This window comes from Ceratotherium simum, chromosome 11, assembly GCF_057802395.1.
Source record: "Ceratotherium simum simum isolate JZ-2026a chromosome 11, ASM5780239v1, whole genome shotgun sequence".
Taxonomy (NCBI): domain Eukaryota; kingdom Metazoa; phylum Chordata; class Mammalia; order Perissodactyla; family Rhinocerotidae; genus Ceratotherium; species Ceratotherium simum.
The window spans coordinates 56,225,927-56,246,995 of record NC_141910.1 but is presented as its reverse complement, the minus strand read 5'-3'; the positions used below and the strand labels follow the sequence as shown (position 1 = coordinate 56,246,995).

The 21,069-nt window shown below is 44.0% G+C and overlaps 2 protein-coding genes across 3 annotated transcripts; both read right to left on the bottom strand.

Annotated features, from left to right (window-relative positions):
• Positions 1-2,303: 2,303 nt before the first annotated feature.
• On the bottom strand, positions 2,304-11,866 carry SF3B6 (splicing factor 3b subunit 6). The gene is made up of 4 exons (XM_004418286.3): positions 11,457-11,866; positions 8,730-8,848; positions 2,732-2,870; positions 2,304-2,568 (listed from the first exon to the last, which is right to left on the bottom strand). The coding sequence occupies exons 1-4, from the start codon at positions 11,484-11,486 to the stop codon at positions 2,479-2,481; spliced, it is 378 nt and encodes a 125-aa protein (XP_004418343.1). The 5' UTR covers positions 11,487-11,866; the 3' UTR covers positions 2,304-2,478.
• Positions 11,867-12,157: 291 nt separating this feature from the next.
• Positions 12,158-17,837, bottom strand: TP53I3 (tumor protein p53 inducible protein 3). Of its 2 annotated transcripts, none has more exons than XM_087437088.1 (6): positions 17,706-17,837; positions 17,256-17,398; positions 15,892-16,159; positions 14,449-14,661; positions 13,330-13,526; positions 12,158-12,566 (listed from the first exon to the last, which is right to left on the bottom strand). In XM_087437088.1, the coding sequence occupies exons 2-6, from the start codon at positions 17,391-17,393 to the stop codon at positions 12,384-12,386; spliced, it is 999 nt and encodes a 332-aa protein (XP_087293214.1). In that variant the 5' UTR covers positions 17,394-17,398; positions 17,706-17,837; the 3' UTR covers positions 12,158-12,383. The 2 variants fall into 2 exon arrangements, with proteins under 2 accessions (XP_087293214.1, XP_004418342.1); XM_004418285.3 differs by having other exon boundaries at positions 17,684-17,836.
• Positions 17,838-21,069: the final 3,232 nt, after the last annotated feature.

The window sequence follows — 21,069 nt, the reverse complement described above, 5'->3', positions numbered from 1 at the left end:
GATGACACATGTCTATGATAATTTCTCAGAACTCAGCCTGTATACAAGACATATTCGTGTTTTCTGCTGTGACACCAATAGGATAATTAAACCTGGCACCAAGGACCATCTCAGGTGCCCATTATGGAGTCATATAAAAGATCTCAGTCTAGAGTATTTATAGCCTAGGTGGTAATAGGAGACACTGACTAAAAAAAAAAAGAAGCAAATACCTACTGGCTGGCACTTGGAGAGGATAGGCTAGGCTCTGCAGGCCCTGCTTTACTGGCATTCTTAAAAGATAATGCAGAAAATTGTGATGCACTATGCTGAAGAGTCTGGACATTGTCCTGTGAGAACCACTGCAAGTTATTAAGCAGGAGAGTGACAATGAGATCTATGTCACTCCTCTCAGTCATTTTCAAACTTTCAGTCAATGAATTCTTTATTCATACAAAATCTTAGAAACTCGAATTTAACCTAGATGAATGTAAAGCAGCTCTGGCACACATGTGTATGCACATACATGCATGTGGACACAATCATCCCCTGTATTCTTAAAAGCAGTGTGAACAACTGAGCCTTAGATGTCTGGTGCAGAGGACCGATGCTAACTATGTCCTCAGCATCTTAGCACATACCGAATGGCAAGGAGTAGGTGCTCAATATTTGTCCACTGAGTTAAAGTTCTTGTAACTTAACTGAGATAGGCTACAAAATTTCTGAAAAATTAGAGGGCATTTTTTTTTTTTAATAATTTTATTTACTTATTTATTCCCCCAAAGCCCCAGTAGATAGTTGTATGTCATAGCTGCACCTCCTTCTAGTTGCTGTATGTGGGACACAGCCTCAGCATGGCCGGAGAAGCGGTGCTTCGGTGCGCGCCTGGGACCGAACCCAGGCTGCCAGCAGCGGAGCGTGCGCACTTAACCGCTAAGCCACGGGGCCGGCCCTAGAGGGCATTTTTTAAACTCAACTTCAGGTCAAGAAATTCAACTAAGAGATATATTAATCCAAATGACGGACTGGCCATAACTATCAATAGAAGGAATGTCCCCTTGTTATTAACTTAAAACAACTAGACTAAAGGGAAGCCAGTCTGCGATTTAGACAAACGACACTATAAGAAAGTCTAATTTGTTTTCCCCTTACAAAAAAGTCTTTGAGAAACTTCTTTTTACATTTGTAAATACCTAAAGGCACACTGTACATTACAAAATTTAAAAAGAATTCATAAAAGCATTCACAAGAAATTACAGCCGTGGATCCTCTGTCATCTGCCTGCCCTTCTTAGAAATGACTCCTTCTACTTTACAGTGCTTTCAAAAAGCACTCAGACATAATTAATAAATACTTATTTCTTCATTTTCAATAGTAGGCTTTGAGAAGACAGTACAAAAATATAAAATAGCCTGTTTTCTTAAAGTAATGATAGATTTCAAAGCTAAATGCATTTAAAAGTAGAAGAGATGCTTTTTGTCTGTTTAAACGATTCAGTGCTTGTACCCTTCAAATTGATTTTGGGTTATAGTTATATACAAAACAATTAGTCCATGTTTTTCCATTTGGCCCATGCCTAAACTATAAAAAGAAAATTATAGCTATCTCCTCCAAGCTGCCAAGCTATGATGAATGTGGCAATAACCATACTATTTCCATGCCATGGGAGCTCATGATTATAAGAATAAGCATTAAGTATTTTATTTATGGCAAAGATATACTGTGACCTAAGGTCCAAAATACACAGACACTTATTAACTAAAGGGAAAGACTACATAATCTTAAACATGTAACAACAACACCACTACCCAAGTAGTTTACTCTCAAATTTCTAACAGTGTGCTGTCATCTGAATGGCCATTTCTAGAACAGACCTCTATTCTAAGGACAAGGGTACCCATATTGACAAAGGTGTTTTGTTAACTGTAAAACAATATTATTCAAATGTACTCACATAGTTAATAACTGGCTGATGTTACAGCAGCTTTTTATGTAGGCAATTTATTCATTCAACCAACATGATAAGTTTTGGTTTCTTTATCTGTAAAAGGGAGATACCTACCTTCAGACTTGTTATGAAGATTTCATTATTAATAGACATTCAATATATGACAATACTCTACCAAGTTCCTTTTATGGCTCAGCACTGGACTGGACACTGGAGACATTAAGAATACAAAAAGGTCCCTGTCCTCAAGAAGCTCAGTCCTTAGGACCACTCACCATCAAACAATTCTTGATATGGTGCAACTGCTGGGTTTTTTTTTTTTTTTTTTTTCCTGGTCTCAAAACAGGAAGGGAAAGTTCAGGAGAAAACACTGACATGTTTTACAAAAAGCTATATGTTTATTAACATAATATCTTCTAACATATATCAAAGTTTCGAGCAGGACATTTTGAATCTCAAGAAATCACAATATTCAGTATTAATTAAAAACAAAATAAGGGTGGTGGTTGTCATTCATGGGTTTTAGTCCAAAATGAAAATACAGAAAACTTTTACTTTGGTGGATCTGTGTTGATGCCATATTTCTCCTTGAGAAGCTTCAACTGTTCTTCCTTCTTCTTTGTGTCCATCTTCTGAAATGCCTGAAAATGTGGTAAGCACCAAAGTTAACAGTTACCAATCTACAGTCGAATGAATTTCACCACTAGCACTAGCCAGAAAAGAACTCAGTACACATCTCCCCTAATGGTACAGTTCTACACTAATTCTTACATGGGCTCCCCATGCAACCGTGGCTATACTTACCCTGTTGGCATTATAGTACAAAACCACGAGGTATCTGTTACAAACATTGAATCCTGACAGATGATCACATGCATTCTTGGCATCAAAAATGTCTTCATAGACCACATAAGCTGTTCCTCTCGTTTCAGGCGTGTTCCCCCTGAAGAGTTGAATCAGACTTAATTAAAATACACATTTACCTGAAAACTATTAGAGGAAATAAACATTATGGATAAGTATGCCGGATAAGCCTATAATTTCTCAAATTAGGTAATTTTTGTTTTTATTTTAAGTAAAATAGCTACAGGTTAAACTTATTGTTATATCAAGAATACTCATACAGCTCCTAAAGCAACAGCGGCAAAGAACTAGCTTGAAACTTCCACAGTCTTCATGTTCACTGTTCTACTTTCCTACTTCTCATACTAAGAACCAATCTTCAGTTTCACACAGGAAAGTACAGTACCTAGGAGTGATGGCTCTTATTAGTTAGCAATGCCTAGAATGGGTTTTTTCTTACTGTGCATTTATGCAGCAGAACCAATAGTTTAATTATTTACCACATTATTACCTGGAAACTAGTCTCTTGTTTCTAAAAATTTAGATTTTCTTCTTCAACCTAATTTTAGTTTCAATTCTTAAAGACAAGATGATCTCCATCAATGTAGGAAATAAATGTTTCTAGGCAATATTTGATAAGGTTTATCAAATACATAGAAATAAAACCTGGGGCCGGCCCCGTGGCTCAGCGGTTAAGTGCGTGAGCTCCACTACTGGTGGCCCCGGTTCGGATCCGGGGCGCGCACCGACGCACTGCTCCTCCGGCCATGCTGAGGCTGCGTCCCACATAGAGCAACTAGAAGGATGTGCAACTATGACATACAACTATCTACTGGGGTTTGGGGGAAAAAAATGAGGAGGACTGGCCATAGATGTTAGCTCAGAGCTGGTCTTCCTCAGCAAAAAGAGGAGGATTAGCATGGATGTTAGCTCAGGGCTGATCTTCCTCATAAAAAAAAAAAAAGAAGAAAGAAAGAAAACCTATTTTGTGTCTTTAGGGGGTGGGGTGGGAGGGAAGCCCCTACCAAGAGTATGGCAAAATTATAAATTTTATATATATATATATATGTATATATAAGAAAACAGTCAACCATCATCCTTTATCGCCAAGAAAGGATGTCTTCCAATGTAAAGAGAGAGTTAATGTAGTTTCATCCACTTTTCTTAGGTTCGCTGCCTTTTTAAAATGCAATACAGTCAGCTCCCTACTTTCATACATTCTTTTTTTTTCTCTGAGGAAGATCAGCCCTGAGCTAACATCCATGCCAATCCACCTCTTTTTTGCTGAGGAAGACTGGCCCTGAGCTAACATCCATGCCCATCTTCCTCCACTTTATGTGTGACGCCACCACAGCATGGCCTGACAAGCGGTGCGTCGGTGCGCGCCCAGGGTTCCGAACCCGGGCCGCCAGCAACGGAGCGCATGCACTTAACCGCTACGCCACGGGGCCGGCCCCCATACATTCATTTTTCTTTTTTATTTAATTTTATTTATTTTTTTCCCCCAAAGCCCCAGTAGATAGTTGTATGTCATAGCTGCACATCCTTCTAGTTGCTGTATGTGGGACGCGGCCTCAGCATGGCCGGAGAAGCAATGCGTCAGTGCATGCCCCGGATCCGAACCCAGGCCGCCAGCAGCGGAGCGCGAGCACTTAACCACTAAGCCACGGCCCATACATTCATTTTTAATACAATCTGTGCTCTCATGCATTACACAGCCCCGTTTGGCTCGGGAAAAGGACTGGAGAGATTGTGGTAGAAGTGTGCTTGTGGGTGGGGTTATCTGCGAGCTAGAGCAGAATGCTGGAAGGCAGCTGGAAGTGACAGCTGGACTTTGCTCACAGATATGGGGCTGCTTCTTGGGTAGGTGTTTCTTGCCACGTGCTCTCTTCACCTCACTAGCTTCCATTAGGGGAGGAGGAAGGGAAGAGTGAGGGGCAACAAATTGCAGGCAGCAGATGGCCATGTGCTTGTCATTGAGGACAACAGGCACAGGACCCACTCAACTCATGCTGTGGTATGATAAAGATGGACCCCTTGCCTCCAGTGGCTGAAAGTCCCAGTCACTCAGTGCAACTGTGGAGTAAGACCTAAGACTGTGGGCTGACACTCCATCTGTGATAGTCCCTGCATACGGTTAAGGAAAGGCAGCAGGCCTACGAGAAAGGGAGGCACCTGCCTAGATTTGATCTAGAACAAGACTGCAGTCCTGGGCCCCAGTCAGAGCCTGTGCTTCCCAGAAAAGGGGAAGTGATAGGTATAGGGTGCTGGGGTGGATGGAGGGTGCTAGTGTCATCGAATGCTCTCACTTTGTCAGGCTGCATGGGCCTGATGAGGCATTTTATAATATTCTTTACTCTCTGGGGATAGTCTCACAACTTGCAGACTTTTGACTTTTAATCATTTTCAAGAACACATTAGGTATGAAAGTTGAAGGCTACCCAAAGGAAAAAACATTGTCCCGAAGATTTCCCCCATAAGTCTACCTAATTTTTCCTTTGGAATAAAAATATAAAAACTTAACAAGATTTTAAGTTCCTTAAGGGCAAATATGGTCTTATATTTCATTTTACTCCCACAGTGCTATGCACACAGCAAGTGCTAATAAGCATTTGAAGGGTGGCGATCTACTTTCTCCTATCCATTCTCTCACACATCCTTTCTCCAGGAAGCTAACAAAACAAAACAAAAGCATCTTTCTTTCTTCCTCTTGCATCTTCTTAGGAAACAGAATAGGGATAGGCAATAACCCCATTTTAAAGACTCTCCATCTTAAGTGGCCCAGCTCCTAATTATCAACCTAATATCTTAAGAACTGCATTATAATTTTAATTTTTAAAAGCATGTACTTGGTACTTACTATATGTTAGGCACTGAGCCAACATTATTTTCTTGATCGGTGGTAAAAGCTTAGAGTAGGAATAAGAAAACCTAATCATGTAACTTAACCTCTTTGAGCTTCAGTTCCTTCATGTGTCAAATAGTGACATCAGGCTCTACCACCTGCTCTACTCTACATGTGGTTTTCAGAATTAAAAGAAGTAACAAGTATGAAAGGGCTTTAAAAAGTTCAGAGCACCAAGTGTCTGCTACATGCCAGGTAAGGTGACCAATCATCCCAGTTTGCCCAAGACTGTCCAGGTTTTAGCACTGAAAAGTCCAGGTCCCAGAAAAGCCCTTGGTCCTGGCAAACTGGAAAGGCTGGTCACCCGAGTGCTAGGTGCCAAGTATGCCATAAAGCATGATCACAGCTATGGAACAGAAAAGATCTCTTTCTCAATCTATAATTTAGACAAGTTCCTGCACAACAAACTTATATGAATTTATTCAACAAATAGATATTGTGTTCTTTCTATGTGACAGGCTACGGAAATACAATAGCGAAAAAGACAAGCATCATTCTTCCCCTCAAGGAGCCCTATTCAAGCGAGAGAAAGACATTAAATAAATAAATAAATAAATACACACAAAATAATTATAGTTCCTGGGAAATATTATAAAAGAAGTAGAGAGCAGTGACAGAGATTATTGGAAGGACAGGGGGCTGCTTGAGCTAGGGTGGTCAGGGAAAACCTTTCTGACATTGAAGCTGAGACTGAAGAATGAGGAGCCAGATATGAGATGAGCTGGGTGAAAACCATTCCAGATGGAGGGACTGGAAGTACAAAGGCCCTGAGCTACTCTGCACTCTTCTAAAGACGCCACTGCTTTATCACTGTCCTTTCGTCTTGGCTTTCGGAAACATTCTCTAACTTCACTGATGTAGGCATCTCTTATTTTTTTGTGAACTATCAATAAATTTTGTAATACCTTGATAAATTAACCACAACCACACCAGCATTTTCTATATTATTCATTTACTTAAAAACATTGGGTGCTTGGGGCCGGCCCCATGGCTTAGCGGTTAAGTGCATGCGCTCCACTACTGGCGGCCCGGGTTCGGATCCCAGGCGCGCACCGACGCACCGCTTCTCCGGCCATGCTGAGGCCGTGTCCCACATACAGCAACTAGAAGGATGTGCAACTATGACATACAACTATCTGCTGGGGCTTTGGGGGGGCGGGGAAGGAGGAGGATTGGCAATAGATGTTAGCTCAGAGCTGGTCTTCCTCAGCAAAAAGAGGAGGATTAGCACGGATGTTAGCTCAGGGCTGATCTTCCTCACCAAAAAAAAAAAAAAAAAAAAAAATGGGTGCTTAACATGTTATCAGGCACAAGAACTGTCAACACAAAGCAAAAAGAATATATGGTACCTGCCCTGGAGGAGCTCATAGGCTGGCAGGAGAGACAAGTGAGTACACAGTCAACAGCAAAACCATGTGTTAACAGCAAGAAGAGAAGTTCATAGAAGGTGCTATAAGAGCGTAGAGAAGGGGTGGCTAGCACACTGGGAAGGAAATACTTGAAACAAAGTGCTTTCACAGGCACTATCTAATTTGATCCTCATTAAGATTCTTTTAAGACACTAAGTTAGGAAGATTATGTTTCATAGATAATTGAAGCTCAGAGGGGTTACATATTTTGCCCAGTTTCACAGGACTGGCAAGTGCCCAGTGAGTATTTGAAGCTAGGTCTTATAACCAATCCAGTAAATTTATCATGCTGCCTCCATGTTATAAGCTGACAGGTACTGTCCATCCAGACAGAAAACCAAAAAAGCCACGCAATGTGTCTAGGGTCACATGGCTAGCCACAGGGCCTGAAGGAGAATCTTGTCTCCTGATCTCCAAATCAGGGGCTCTTCTGTACACCTTTCTTGTACGTCTAGAACAAGGTTTCTTAACCTACAGTCCATATATCCCCTGTAATCATATACCAAATGTTGTGTGTATTCTTCTGTGGAAAAGGTCCAAAGCTTTTATCAAATACTCAAAGGACTGAGACTTCCTAAAAGGGAAAACTGGTCTATACCACTTCCTTTTCATCTCCATTTGAGTACCAATGATGATCTATTTCTAGCTCTTGGTTTACTTTCTGGACGGACAGTGATCATTCAAAAGGAGAGTCTTCAAGATCTCACAGAGTTCTAAAAGCCAAGAAGGAGCTCTTAGGTCATAGAAGAAAATTTATTAAGAAAGAGATATTCTAACTGAAAATAAAAACCTTAGACATCCTCAGATGGACTTTTAGGTAATCAGCCCATTTATACTAGGTAGAGTGACAGCAGCTATGGTACTGTGTAGTGTAGAGATTCAATTTCTAATCAGAAGATTTTATCACTAAACAGCTGTGTGAAGCTAGAAAGGTACTCTTATTCTCTGGGCTTTGGTAGCCTCATCTGTATAACAGACACACTATCAGCTCCACACAGGGCTGTAATGTTGGTGATGCAAATAAAAGCACCTATTACAACAAATGGCATTCAGTAGATGTTCAATAAATATCATTTGAAGGTATGAACCCCAATCTTTAGATTAAATTAAAACACGAATTCTTGCTGTAATTATTTCCTCCATATTTTAAAATCTTCAATAGAAAGCTATAGTTGAAAAAAGTCATTTTTTCCAGTTACCATTATACTCTTTTACTCAGTTTATCCAGAAATTCTGGAGTCAGTAAAGGAGACAGTTAAGATTGTTGAGAAAATTCAAGTTAACACATATAAAAAAAGTCTAGTACTTGACTTTACAAATAGTAGGTATGCAACAAATGTTAGTTCCTTCTCTTCCCATCCATTCCCCTCAAACCATTCATCACTACTTCACGCTGTCTATAATTTCTCAACTACTGTTTTTGGCTCTCATTGAGCAGGATCACGAGGGTCTCAGTAGGTATTTTTCTGCCACACACACAAAAAATCTCATCTCCCTTATTTCAATCTGTCTCTTGGCTCTTAGTTAGGGCTGCCGCCTTGCACAGCCTGTCAAGCCACACATGGTGGCCCAACTGCCAGCTATAATTCTGAGATTACAGATTATGCAATCATTTTCTGACATTTCACATCTCAGTAAGACTCACACTCTGATTTGACGAATAGGTCCATATTTTCCAAATATATCATACATTTCTTCAGCTGTGATTTTGTATGGCAAATTTCTTATATACAAAATCCGGTTTACTTCAGGTGGAAGTCGAATCTAAAATGAGAAAAATGTATTGTCATTATAATAAGGGGCAGGAGTGCTACTGTTTAAAAAAAATTCTCAGTGATACATAAGAAAACAATACATAATAAAAAAAAACCCCAAGAATTATAATCTGATATTACTGAAAATGGCATGCTCTTTGGAAAAGCAACTGGGCACCGCTTTTAGGGAAGACTAGTAGACTAGTAGTAGGGACTAATAAGGGGCTCTTACACCACCCAGGCTTTCAGTTCCTACAGCTCAACGAGGACTTCCAGCCTCACTGAAAAGTCCCCAGTGCCTCAGACTTGTGTGGGGCAAGAACAAAAGGAGCTGTTCCTGTCTGCTAGACAATAAAACTCCCACTGATGACTCTTCTCAGGAACGTGTTGTATCAATGATCTCCTCTCCAGAAATTTACAGCCTTTCCCTCACCATTGGCTTTCTTCTACTCCTCAGGAGAGAAGTTGTTTATGTCCTGCCAATCCTTACACACACACAAAAATACTTATTTCGATCCCTCTTCATTCATTCAACAAATATTTACTGAGTGCCTTCTTTATGTATACAGCAGGCTAGGTATTAAGATTACACAGTGAAGGAAAAAAGACAAGGTGTCTGCTTTCCCTGAACTTATCACTTCTCTACTTATTATCCTATCTTGCTTGTTTTTTTCTTCTGTCAAGCATCAGGAAAGAGGAAGTGTGGGTTCACTGCCTCATATTCTACACTGACACTCATCAACCTATCACAGTCTAGCTTCCACCCCAGCACTCCACTCAAGTGCTTTTACTCACTAAGACCTTTTAATTGCAGCGCTCAATTCTCATCATATTTAACTGCTCTGAGCCTTCTGACACTGCTGACTATTACCTTCTTGACTATTCTTGACACTATTTCCTTGGCTTCCTCCTAACTCTCTGGCTAGTTCTTCTCAGTCTTCCTTGCCATTAAAATATGCTCTTCCACACTGTTTTATCTTTAGACTTCTTGACTCTTTGTATACTCCCCGAAACTCTGTACTCTCTTTGGTCTCTTAACCACACACATGGTTTCCATAGTAAGTTGATGATTCTCAAACATGTTATCTCCCATCCAGATTTCACTCCTGTGCTCCTTATTAACATATTTAATTACATACTGGACATTAATTTGCTTAATAACTATTTATTAAACTGGCAACTATTTCAGGAACTAAGCTGTGTTGCATAAATGGAAGAATAAGATACTTATTCCTTGCTCTCAAACTAGTAGTCGTGACAACTGATAAACAAATAAGTATAATAAAGTTTTAGATTTTATGATTCAAGATTAAGTTCAAACAGATGATCAACACTGCCAATCATAATAGACTTCTCCAGTAAATCTGCTTTCTCACTCTGCAAGACACTGTATCACACTTTGTCTTCTTTCCTCAAACCTTACCACCACCACTCCCTCTAACCTAAGTTGGGCTGTATCCTCTTGCCTGCCCATCCCAGGAGATGACCTTGGCTCTTGCTTATTGGAGAAAATAGATGTGACGAAATGGTAAGTGCCTTATATTCGTATCACTAAACCCACTAATCTACATTCAGCCACATCCACCACTTTCCCTCTCATGACTATGGCAACCTTCACCTACTCAAAACATTCACTTCTGAGTTTTACCCATCTTTGTCCTACATCATCAGTTTCTCCACTCACCTGGATCATTCCCACTGGCATACAAATACACATACTCTTTCACACAAAAACACCAAATCACACATCTTAAAAAAGATAAAAGTCAACTATCATCCAATTTCTCTACTTCCCTATTTACACGAAAACTTGTGGAAAGAGCTGTCTCCATTTTCTCAACTTCCACACTCTTTTCATCTCACTGCAACCAAGTTTTCATCCACTGAAATGATCATCATCAAGGTTACCAAAATTCTCCATCTCGCCATGTCTAATTATCTGTCTCCATCATGCTATACCTCTCAGCATCCTACAGCTGACCACTCTCTCTTTCTTGAGACACTTTCTTTTAGGTTTCCATAATACCCCACTCCATCATTAAAATCTTATGCAAAAGGCTTTTTGTTTTATTCACGGCTGTATCCCCAAAACGGAGACTAGCGTCTGGCATATAATAGGTGTTCAATAAAATTAACTGATGAATTGTTTCCTATCTCCCAAGTCTGGTACATGGAAGGTGCTCAAAACTACGTTGAACTAAAACATTAATGAAGAATCCCAAAAGCTCCATGACCTGAGGAGAATCCCAGGCTCCAGTTGCCTGTGAACTATTAAGTTATTTACTGGGGACTCATCTATGCTATTGACTTTTGGACCTCGGAGAAGATTCTGACGCCAGGTCCTAGGTGCAGGTCAAGCAACAAAAGCTCGGGCTACTACCATCACTGACACTAGGATAAGAGACTGAAGGAACTCTCAAAAGGGGTAGGGGCGGAAAGGTGGCTCAACGAGCATATCGGTAAGGATGGGCCAGGACGGAATCCCCTGTGACAAGATAGTAAATGCTGGGCTTCTCCGCCCTGGGAACCGAGGAGGGGCGAGAACGCGTAGGTCCACGCCCCTGAGCAAGTCCAGCAGCGAAGTCCTCCCCGTCCTCGGCAGAGGCCCCGATACTCACGTTCGCCCTCTTGGCCGCTTGCATCGCCATCTTGGCGGGCTGATGAGGTTACCGCAGCAAACACTGGAATTCCTCCGACACCTCCGGAGCTCGCTCAGCTTCGAGCGCAACACGGCCTCAGACCCGGGACATCAACATCCAGGCTCCGCCGGAAGCTTTCTAACACGCCGGAACGTCGCCGTTTCACGCCGAGACGTGCTGACGTATATCCCTTTTCGAAAAGACTCCGGGGCAGAACGATCCTGAGATAAAGATGCGGCCGGAAGGTTGAAAGTCGAGGATCTAAGACGCTTCCGACCTCTGGGCCGGAAGGGGCGGGGCCTGGGCTCACGAAGGGGAGGTGTTCCGGCCGGGCGGCCCTGAGCACAGGAAGCTGGCTGGAGGGGGCGGGGCCTGAGGAGAGCGCGGCGAGGTGTGGCTACCCCAGGTGAGTTGCGGGAGAGGGCAGGGCCTGGCGTGGGCTCCGGGGCTGCGGCGCGTCTGGAGGACGCGTGGGTGGCCAGGGCTCTGGCAGCGCGCAAAGCGGAGCCTACAGGGTCCCGACTGGTTGTTTGGCGGCCGACGCTGTACCCATGCCCGGAGCGCCCGGCCCTGGCGCAGCCCCTGAAGTGGAGCATCAGCTGATCGGGCCTCTCCTGTAAACCCCGCGGCGACGCCCGCCCCGACGCCCACCTCACCCCCGCCCCGGCGGCCTCAGTCCGCGCGCTGGGGCCGTCCATAGTGAGCCGGCCGCCTGTCAAATCCATTCTCTTTATTTCCTTAGACCGGCTATACACGGCTCACGTGACAAGGCCGGGGGAGGACCGGTGGGTTACACGCGGGCCCGGAGTAACACCCGGTCTCTTGCCTGCGTACGGTGAATCTCCAAGTTTGCTCTGGGAAGGCTTGAGATAGCCGTGTCCTGTGCTGTCCGTGCCCCCTCCTCCTTCAGTGGGGCAGCTCCAGGACGATTTTGCCCACGTTCTTGTTAGTCTCCATGTACACATGGGCTTCTTGGATTTCAGTCACGGGGCAGATTCTGTCCAGAACCGGCAGCAGACGTTGGGGGCCCTCGGTGGAGAAGTGGGGCAGAATTTGTTCTGTGAAAGCCTTCACCAGCGTTTGCTTGTACTGAGATAAGGAAAAGGAGACCATCAGCCTGGACAGAGGCCTTCCCCATCCTGCTTAGCCTTTGTGCTCTGAAACGTGTACACATCTGAAAAGCACACAGGGGACTAACCACTTCACTATCAGCACGTGTGTGCATGTCTCCACTTGTGTAACCTCTGTTCCGGACCAGACTGAAGCCTACAGTAAAATAGTGGCAATGACAGCTGAAGGCTGTTTAAGTAAAGGCTTCAAGCAGGAGGAGCCACAGACAGGACTTACATAGGCTTAGTTCAAAAGGGATGCTTAAGCTCTGCTATCCCCCAGCAGGTGTGAAATCCTATTTTGGGAAACACTCCCAAAGCTGGTGCCTGCTAGAATGCCATACAGCAATTTCAGGAACATATCTGCTGAAGGTAGAGGCTTACTAACCTTACTTACCTAAGAGGGTTGCTTAGCACACTGAGAGGAGTTCTGCCTTTGAAAACAAAGTCTTGGAACTATTAGAAATACTTCCTAATGTGGTCAATGCTTTGTTCATTCTGTTAGAAAGTTTAAGTAATATATGAAGTATTAGCTACCCTCTTTCCAAGATGTTGAGGCTTCTATTGACCAATTTTAATTAGTTCTGTGAAAATGGGTTACCCATTTATCCAGAAGGGGGCAGGTTTCTACATAGCTCCCTAACTTAAGATGTGACAGATCATCCTTTCTCTGGGTTATATAAATGAATCACACTTTCCTGGATAATAGTTAAATCACATGTTTTTTTTCACTCATCACTCACCTTTTTGTCCCTAGATCTCAGCAGACTGGTGATCAGACTTCCTCGTTTAGCAAGCAGCTTTGAAAAGAGAGGCCCACTGATGTCAGCTCCTCCCATCAGACCATAGAGAACCCAGCGACCATCAAGAGCCAGGCACTTGACATTTTTCTCCCAGTAGGATCCACCTATGCAGTCTAGAATAAGGTTGACTCCAGCGCCTTACACATGAAACACAGATTTGTAATGCTAGTCAGACACAGAAAGCTTGGTGCAAAATAAGATTCTATGGTATATTTGTGGATGTATGGGTATAAATAAATACAAGTGCAAGTGGTAAATCTATAGGTGGGAATTAGAAACATTGCTCATAGAAACATTGTTGTAAATAGAGTTTAGGGAGCTGAACTCTTATCATCCATGTGTGCTCTGGTTCATCTTTTATGATCCCTAGCCACAGCAAGAGGGAAATGGGGCAACACCAAGATCTGGTATTTCCCCTGACCCCCACATAAGTAGAGACCCCACTGGCACCCAGGCATGAGTGAGAACAAAACAGGGGAGATCCCTCTAAGCTACAGGGCAGGCTAGTTGTTCACATCTAAGTTATGAAGTGTCTGCACTGGGTTGTCTGAATCGTAGCTTTGCTAGCTTTGGTTTCATCTCTCTTTTTCGACTTATGTGGAAAAATGGAAAGGGATGAGCCACAAATATACAGATTTGGCTTTTGAATACAGAAGCATGCACATCTACTCACTCATTTAGGGAGCTACCACCCCAACCCTACTGTGACCAGCTCCCAGTTGGTGTCTGCCCCACGCCTCCTGTTAATTCACGGTAGAGTGGCTGGTTGGGAAGAAGAGGTGCTGGGTAATTCCAAGCCAACTCTGTGTGATTATCTAGTTTCTAAGATGTGTATAAATAATATTACTTACAAGAATGCCCACAGAAACCATTTTAGTCCTAAATACTGCCTGCCTGTCTCCAGTGGTCAAACACCAGAGTACTAGAATTTGGCCAGAGCAGCTGTTGTGCATTTAGCAGAGGCAAGACAGATCCAGAGCACTGGCAACCTTGAGGCTGGTGAGAATTTTATTTAATCATCTCTGAAATTTCTGCTGAGCTGCAGAAACTGTTGTTTACCTTTGGTGAATTTCAGTGTCGCTTCAGAAAAATCCTCTTCTTTGTAATTGAATCCAGCAGCTGCTCCAAGCTTTTCTGCTATTTGAAGCTTGTGCTGGGAGCCAGCTGTGACTAGAGGAGTAGCTCCTGCCATCCGGGTGAGCTGGATGGCAGCTGTGCCCACACCACTTGCTCCTGCGTGGATTAGCACAGATTCTCCAGCCTGAATGTTTCCTGTGACAGAAAGTACAGGAACCATTCTCTTTACTTTGCAACTGCTACATGTTCTCCACACAGGCATATTCTACCATGATCACCTGGCCCTGGGACCACCAAATGCCAAATCTCTTGCTCTTAAGAGAATGTATTGACAGTTCTTTTTTTGTCTTACTGCTTCTGGTCAAAGTGGGAAATAACCTTTTGAAACACTTATTAGCAGACACATCCATAATCTCTGGTTTACCTATGAAATAATACCAAACCACACATCTCTGACCTATACCCAGATAAGTAAGAATAACCTTCATTCCCACTGTCACCACCTGGAACCAGTCCCTCTTCAGTCTGACACTGGCCTCTAGCTAGTCTCACTCATCCAGGTACCATGCACAGCCACCAGGCTCCTCCTCCTAAAATGGAGCTTTCATTATGTCACTTTCTCCTCAAAATGTAAAGTGATTTTCAACTGGCTTTTGCATCAAGTCCAGACAGCTTGCCATTCAAGGCCACCACAATCTAGTCCCAGCCTCATCTTTCATAAACGATAATTGTCATCCTTCACTTCTGAGTGGAGTAGCTGATCTCACTTTGACACTCTTTCTTAGGCCACTTTGGCCTGCCTTCTCTCCATCACAACTCCACCTACCTTCTCTTCCAGAAAGCCTTCTCTGACCACCCTTGCCCACACCAAATTTTCCCATCTTGAGCTTCTATTGTAGTCAGAGACAGGGCCACCCTTACGAACTCTATGGTTGTCTAATTCTTGAGTATGTGTTGTCTTCTCAATTACACTGAGCTCCCTAAAGGCAGGGACCAAGTCTTCTTAGGCTCCTCATGTGAGCTCTTGGCTGGCCTCAGTGGGATTGGGGAAGAATAAAAGAGTTGATTGAATGGCCCCTTTCTGCTGCACTAGGGCTCCCAGAGAGAAGCTCACCATGACTTTGAGAAGCTGGGACTACTGCTGGGCCTACACTGTGATGATGTGTACAGGCCTTCAATCTAGTGCTTTCCAGGCCTTCTATCTGCTAAGCATGATTTTCACCTCAACATCAAGCCATTGCTAACATGGTATGAGGACCTGATACTACTGGTGGTATATATATAGTAGGGTAAGGTGCTGGGTCTGGGTGTGGCTTGGTGGCCAGGCCAAAATTGCCCTGGACAACTGCTGGATTTTGAGGTGGCTGAGTCATGAAGGAACTGAGCCACACTGTATGGAGTGAGCGTGGGGGGGGGCCTCCTCACCTATGAGATGTAACAGCTGGAAGGCAGTGAGCCAGGCCTCTGGGATGGCTGCAGCCTGGGGCAGGGTCAGTCCTGCTGGGATGGGCATGAGGAGCCCTTCAGGGACAGTGACATATTGAGCCTGGCCCCCGCCGGGCAGCAGAACCATGGCTGGGTCCCCGATCTTCCAGTGCCCCTGGCAGCCAGGCCCCAGCTCTGCCACGTGTCCAGATGCTTCAAGTCCCAAAATGCTGCTGGCTCCTGGGGGTGGGTCATACTGGCCTTGTCTCTGCAGAGAGAGGGGTGCAGTCAGTGGTGATCATGATCAGAAATCTGTGTGTCACCATTCCTGGCCCTCTTTTTATCAGACAGAAAATTCAGGATAAAGTCAAGTTTTATAAGGAAAAGAGAGAGGAGAGGTAATTTGTTTTATGCAAATAAGAGACTGTAGGTCACATAATCAGTAGATGTCATAATTGGTAGAGTTCTTACCTATTTAGTTCATATAAACTTCTTGTTTTACAAATGGAGAAACTGAGACCTGGGCAGAGAAATGCCTTGTCCAAGGTCTCAAAGTAAATTAGTAGCAGGACTGGGAACAAAACTGTTCACTCCTTAATGGTAGTTCTCATATATCAAGTGCCAGGCTCTGTACTCACTCATCCCAGTCCTCAGAAGCTCTGACCAGAGGCTTTAGGCCAGAGGGACTGAACTAGGGATTGTGCATCAGAACACTTCAGGAGCTTTTTCAGTGTGCACACGCCTGAGTCCTGGTCATGCTTATTTTGAAAAAGTACCCCAGGTGATTCTGGTGCACATTTCTCAATTACCCCACCAATGCAGCTGGCCCAGTTTAGCGCACCAAGTAGCAGACAGAAGAAAATTGTTAGAGTACTTCCCCCTGCCAGCTCTGGGACCTCAGAGTGGAAACAGTGCAAACTTTGGAGCCACTAAGACCTCAATTTGAGTCATAGCTCCCCCTATTACTAGTATTGTGGCCTTGGGGTATTGCTTAACCTCTCTGACCCTCAGTCTCTTTATCTGTAGAATAACAATGATGAACAAGGTTGCCTGAGGAGTAAATGAGATACAGCAAGGCCTAACACACACACTCCCTCAACAAATGGTAGTTCCCTTCTTATCTGGAAGTCTGAGCAGACCATGGATTAACACAGGGTGGATTCTGCTTTGCAAATACCCCTGTATTTTGTGTAAACAGGAGGCTAAATGGTTCTGCCTTAGAACCCCCAGGACACACTCTGCACACACTTCATGATGAGTGTTACTGGCAGTGTCCCAGGTCATTCCTTCATCTGTCTGGTGAATGTTTATCGAAGGCCCTGGAGTCCTGCCCTGTCCCAGCCACTGCTTGACCCCCTGGGTACCTGGAGTAAGTCCGCCCTGTTCAGGGCGCTGGCCGCCACCTTCAGGAGGACTTCACCCTCTCCTGGGCTCGGCTTGTCCACCTCCTTCACGTAGAGGTTTTCTGGTCCTCCTGGCTTGTCAAAGTGCACAGCTAACATGTTCTCTGAAGACACAGGGTAGAGAAGGGGAGGAAGGGTGAGGTTCTTTGAGGAGCGCAGCGCCCCCTGCCGGCCAGCGGCCTTGGTCGGTCTGCGGGAAGTCTGGCCCCCCCACCTTGCCCCTGCCCCCGCCCCCGCGCTTGTTCCTCCGACGTCCCTGCAGCTTCCAGACAGACCCCACAAGGAGGACACAGATTGGGACAGCGTGAAGTGGGCTTGGATGCAGCGGAGCAGGAAAACACTGAAGAGCATGAGGCAAATTACACTCCCTCTGAGTTGGGATCCCCCACCTGGCCCTGTTCGCCGGCGTACGTGTGAGTTACTCGCTCGGCCAGGCCTTTCCGCTGCTCCAGGTCCTGGCGCGGTCCTGCGCTCCTTGCGGGTCCTTGGAGCAGAACTGCGGAGTCCTGGGACTGCTTGGGCCGCGACAGCAGCGGCCGGCTGTACTCTGAGCAGCCCAGGGGGTGGGGCCGACCAGAGCCAACCCTCCCCCTCTTCTCTCTCCTCCTCCCCCTCTAAAGCTACTGACAGCAAATCAGATTTTCTTTTCCTTTGAGCCTCTAGAAACTACTCTTTCTTTCGGTTTGGCTTGAAACGCGGTTCCACCTCTCACTCTGAGAAGAGAAAACTTCCCTCTCTCTAAGAAACTAGACCCGGACTCTTGGCGGGCGATCCGCCCGTTGCCCAGTCGGGCCATCCGCCGGTTGCCCAGTCGGGCCAGCCTTTTAGCCCATTTATGCGCAGGTTTTGCATCCTGCCCTTCCTGTGGGCAGGCATCTCGCGTAGCGGGGGCAGGCAGGGTGCTGCTGAGAGAAAAGAGAGGAGCATTACTAGAAGAGAGAAGGTGAAAAGCAGTCTTGGGATCCTTGTCGCTTGACATACCTGGGGATGAGAGAGAGGCCGCTGGAAGATGCTGCCCATTGAGGCAATTTTGACTGGTTAAAAGGCTACATCAGGGTTTCCGAACTTTGGCACTCTTGATGCTTTGGAATAGATCCTTCTTTGTTGTGAAAGACTGCCCTACTGTCTGCAGGATGTTTAAAGACTGTGGGATGTTTGGCAGCATCCCTAGTCTCCACCCAGTAGATACCAATAACCCCCCCATCCACTGATGACAATAAAAAATGTCTCCAAATGTTGCCAGATATCACCTGGGAAGCAAAATTGCCCCCGGTTAAAAAACAGTGGGTTAGAAGAATACACATATATGTGCACCTGTACAAAAACAAGATAGATAACATCTTTTTGCAGTGCCTTATAATTTATTACCTCTTCACATGCATTCTCTTATTTGGTCTCTGTAACACTTTACTAAAAAGGGACTGAGATATACAAAGATTAATTTGATTTCAAGGGGCACATAGCTGGTGAATGTCAGAGCCAGAAATCAAACTCATGTCTCCTGGGTCTTGTTCCAGGGCCCTTTCTACTATATAGCAGGCTGCCTTGCATAAAACAGTCTCTCCTATCAATTATAAAACCCCCTTTCTCTCTTTATTTACTTCCCTCTGCTGAGTACACCTCTTGCAAGAAGGTTACCTTAATTATATATTTTTATAAGGCCTTCTGTTTTACAAAAATGCCTGTCAGCCACTGTCCCGCTTCTTGCCATCTATAGCAAAGCCATCATTGCAAGGAAAGGGACAGAAGAAGCCAACAGTGTATTCGGAGAGAAGGTCCAGGTGAGGCCTTTTCTGGAATCTGTGTGGTGGGTATTTGTTGCTACTTTTGTGGGTAGACTCTAGTGTCTTAGAGGGACCATGTCCTAGGAGGGCAGGAAACCTCTGCTGCTAGCTCCCTGGTAATTAAAGAATAAGATCCAAACTCAGTAGCCTGGCACTTAAGGTCATATTCTCTCTCTCCTTTCTAGAGGAAACCTACTCATTCAGGGCCCTGTTTATGCATCTCCTCTGAGGATTCTCCAGAGGGCATCTTCTCCCCTACCCTCACCCCTTTGGTCTAGGTAAGCTGAAGAACAATATCAGAGTTTCTAGACAAGGAATGGAAAACAATGGGCCCCGGGAAAAAGCTTGACTTGTAGAGATTTGTAAGAAGGTGAATATCTCATGGGAGTATACCAGGTCTCTAGCCCACAGGAGGCTCAGCTGGAGCTTAATGAGTGGGCTGAGCCCTCGCTGCTCCTGAGAATGGGCAAGTACAGGGAGTCAAAAGAGCAGGGAGTCCCCAGGGCCACCTTATATACCCCCAGCCTACAAAGGTTGACACCACTTCCCCTTTCACCATCTGTAGGCATGCTGTAGTAATTTAGGGTATTCCAACAATCAGAAAATAACTTATCTAATGGGAGCCAGCAGCCAGAGTCAAGATCTGTCAGAAGAAATGGAATATATGCCCAGCAAAGTAGAGCAACTGGAGGAAACAGATGAAAACTTAAATAAAAAAATAAATGCAGTTGAGAAGATTCAAGAGTACTACAAAAATATTTCTAAAATTAAAAAAAAAAAAAAGATTTCCCAATTAAACAATTCAGTAGATGCTTTGAAGGAGATGTTCATTGTTGAGACCTGAATTAGTGGCTTAGAAGATTAAGGTTAGAAGACCTGAGATTAAGGCTTAGAAGACCTAGAGAATAAATTCAGGGGACCCTGCCATGAAAATAATAGGAGTTTTAGAAGGAGGAAGAGGGATGGATGAAGAGGACTCAATAGTTAAAGAAGTAATAGAATAAAAGTTTTCTAAACTGGATCAGATTCCATGAATTGAAATGGTTCACTAAGTTAAAAGACAGGTTGATGAGAAAAAAACACACATCTATATTTTGTAAAATTCCTAGTTCTACAAATTTCCAGGTGGAAAGAATAAGTTATCTACAAAAGTTAAATCAAAATGGCGTCGTTTCTATCTGCAATCTGGAAGCTAGAAGAGAGTAAGCTAGCATCTATTGACTAGAAGAAAAAGACGGCAACCCAATAATCTTACACCTTTGCATTTGTCAGGGCAAAAAAATATATTTGAGGATATGTAAGAATTCAGAGGCACATCACTCAGATATCTGTCTGCCAATACTTGAGTAAAGGCTCTAACCAAATAACAAATGTCCTAGAACAGACAGATGGAGAGGAAACAGTTGTAAACAACAAACTTTGCAAAATATATAGAATTAAACTGATTGGATGAAAAAAAAATCTGAACAGATAAGGATAGATGGGAGTGTGTAATGTAAGTGCTAAATAAGAACTTTTAAAATGTAAGAAATTATTTTGAGGGGAATTCTAAATAATAATCAAGCACTAAATGTGCTAAGCTATCTTTGAAAAACTAAGAGTTGAAGGTGCTAAAGATCTTATCTTTTTTTTTTTTTTAAAGATTTTATTTATTTATTTTTTTCCCCCCAAAGCCCCAGTAGATAGTTGTGTGTCATAGCTGCACATCCTTCTAGTTGCTGTATGTGGGACGCGGCCTCAGCATGGCCAGAGAAGCAGCGCGTCGGTGTGAGCCCGGGATCCGAACCCGGGTCGCCAGCAGTGGAGCGCGCTCACCCAACCACTAAGCCACGGGGCCGGCCCCTAAAGATCTTATCTTATTGGTGAATGCCTTCGTGGGGAAAACATCCAAGGGAGGGGGGATCGTATGGGGAAATAGATTATATTTAGTAGAAATGTACTAATGTAGTACATTCATGTAGAAATGATTACAAAGTCGTGAAATGGACAAG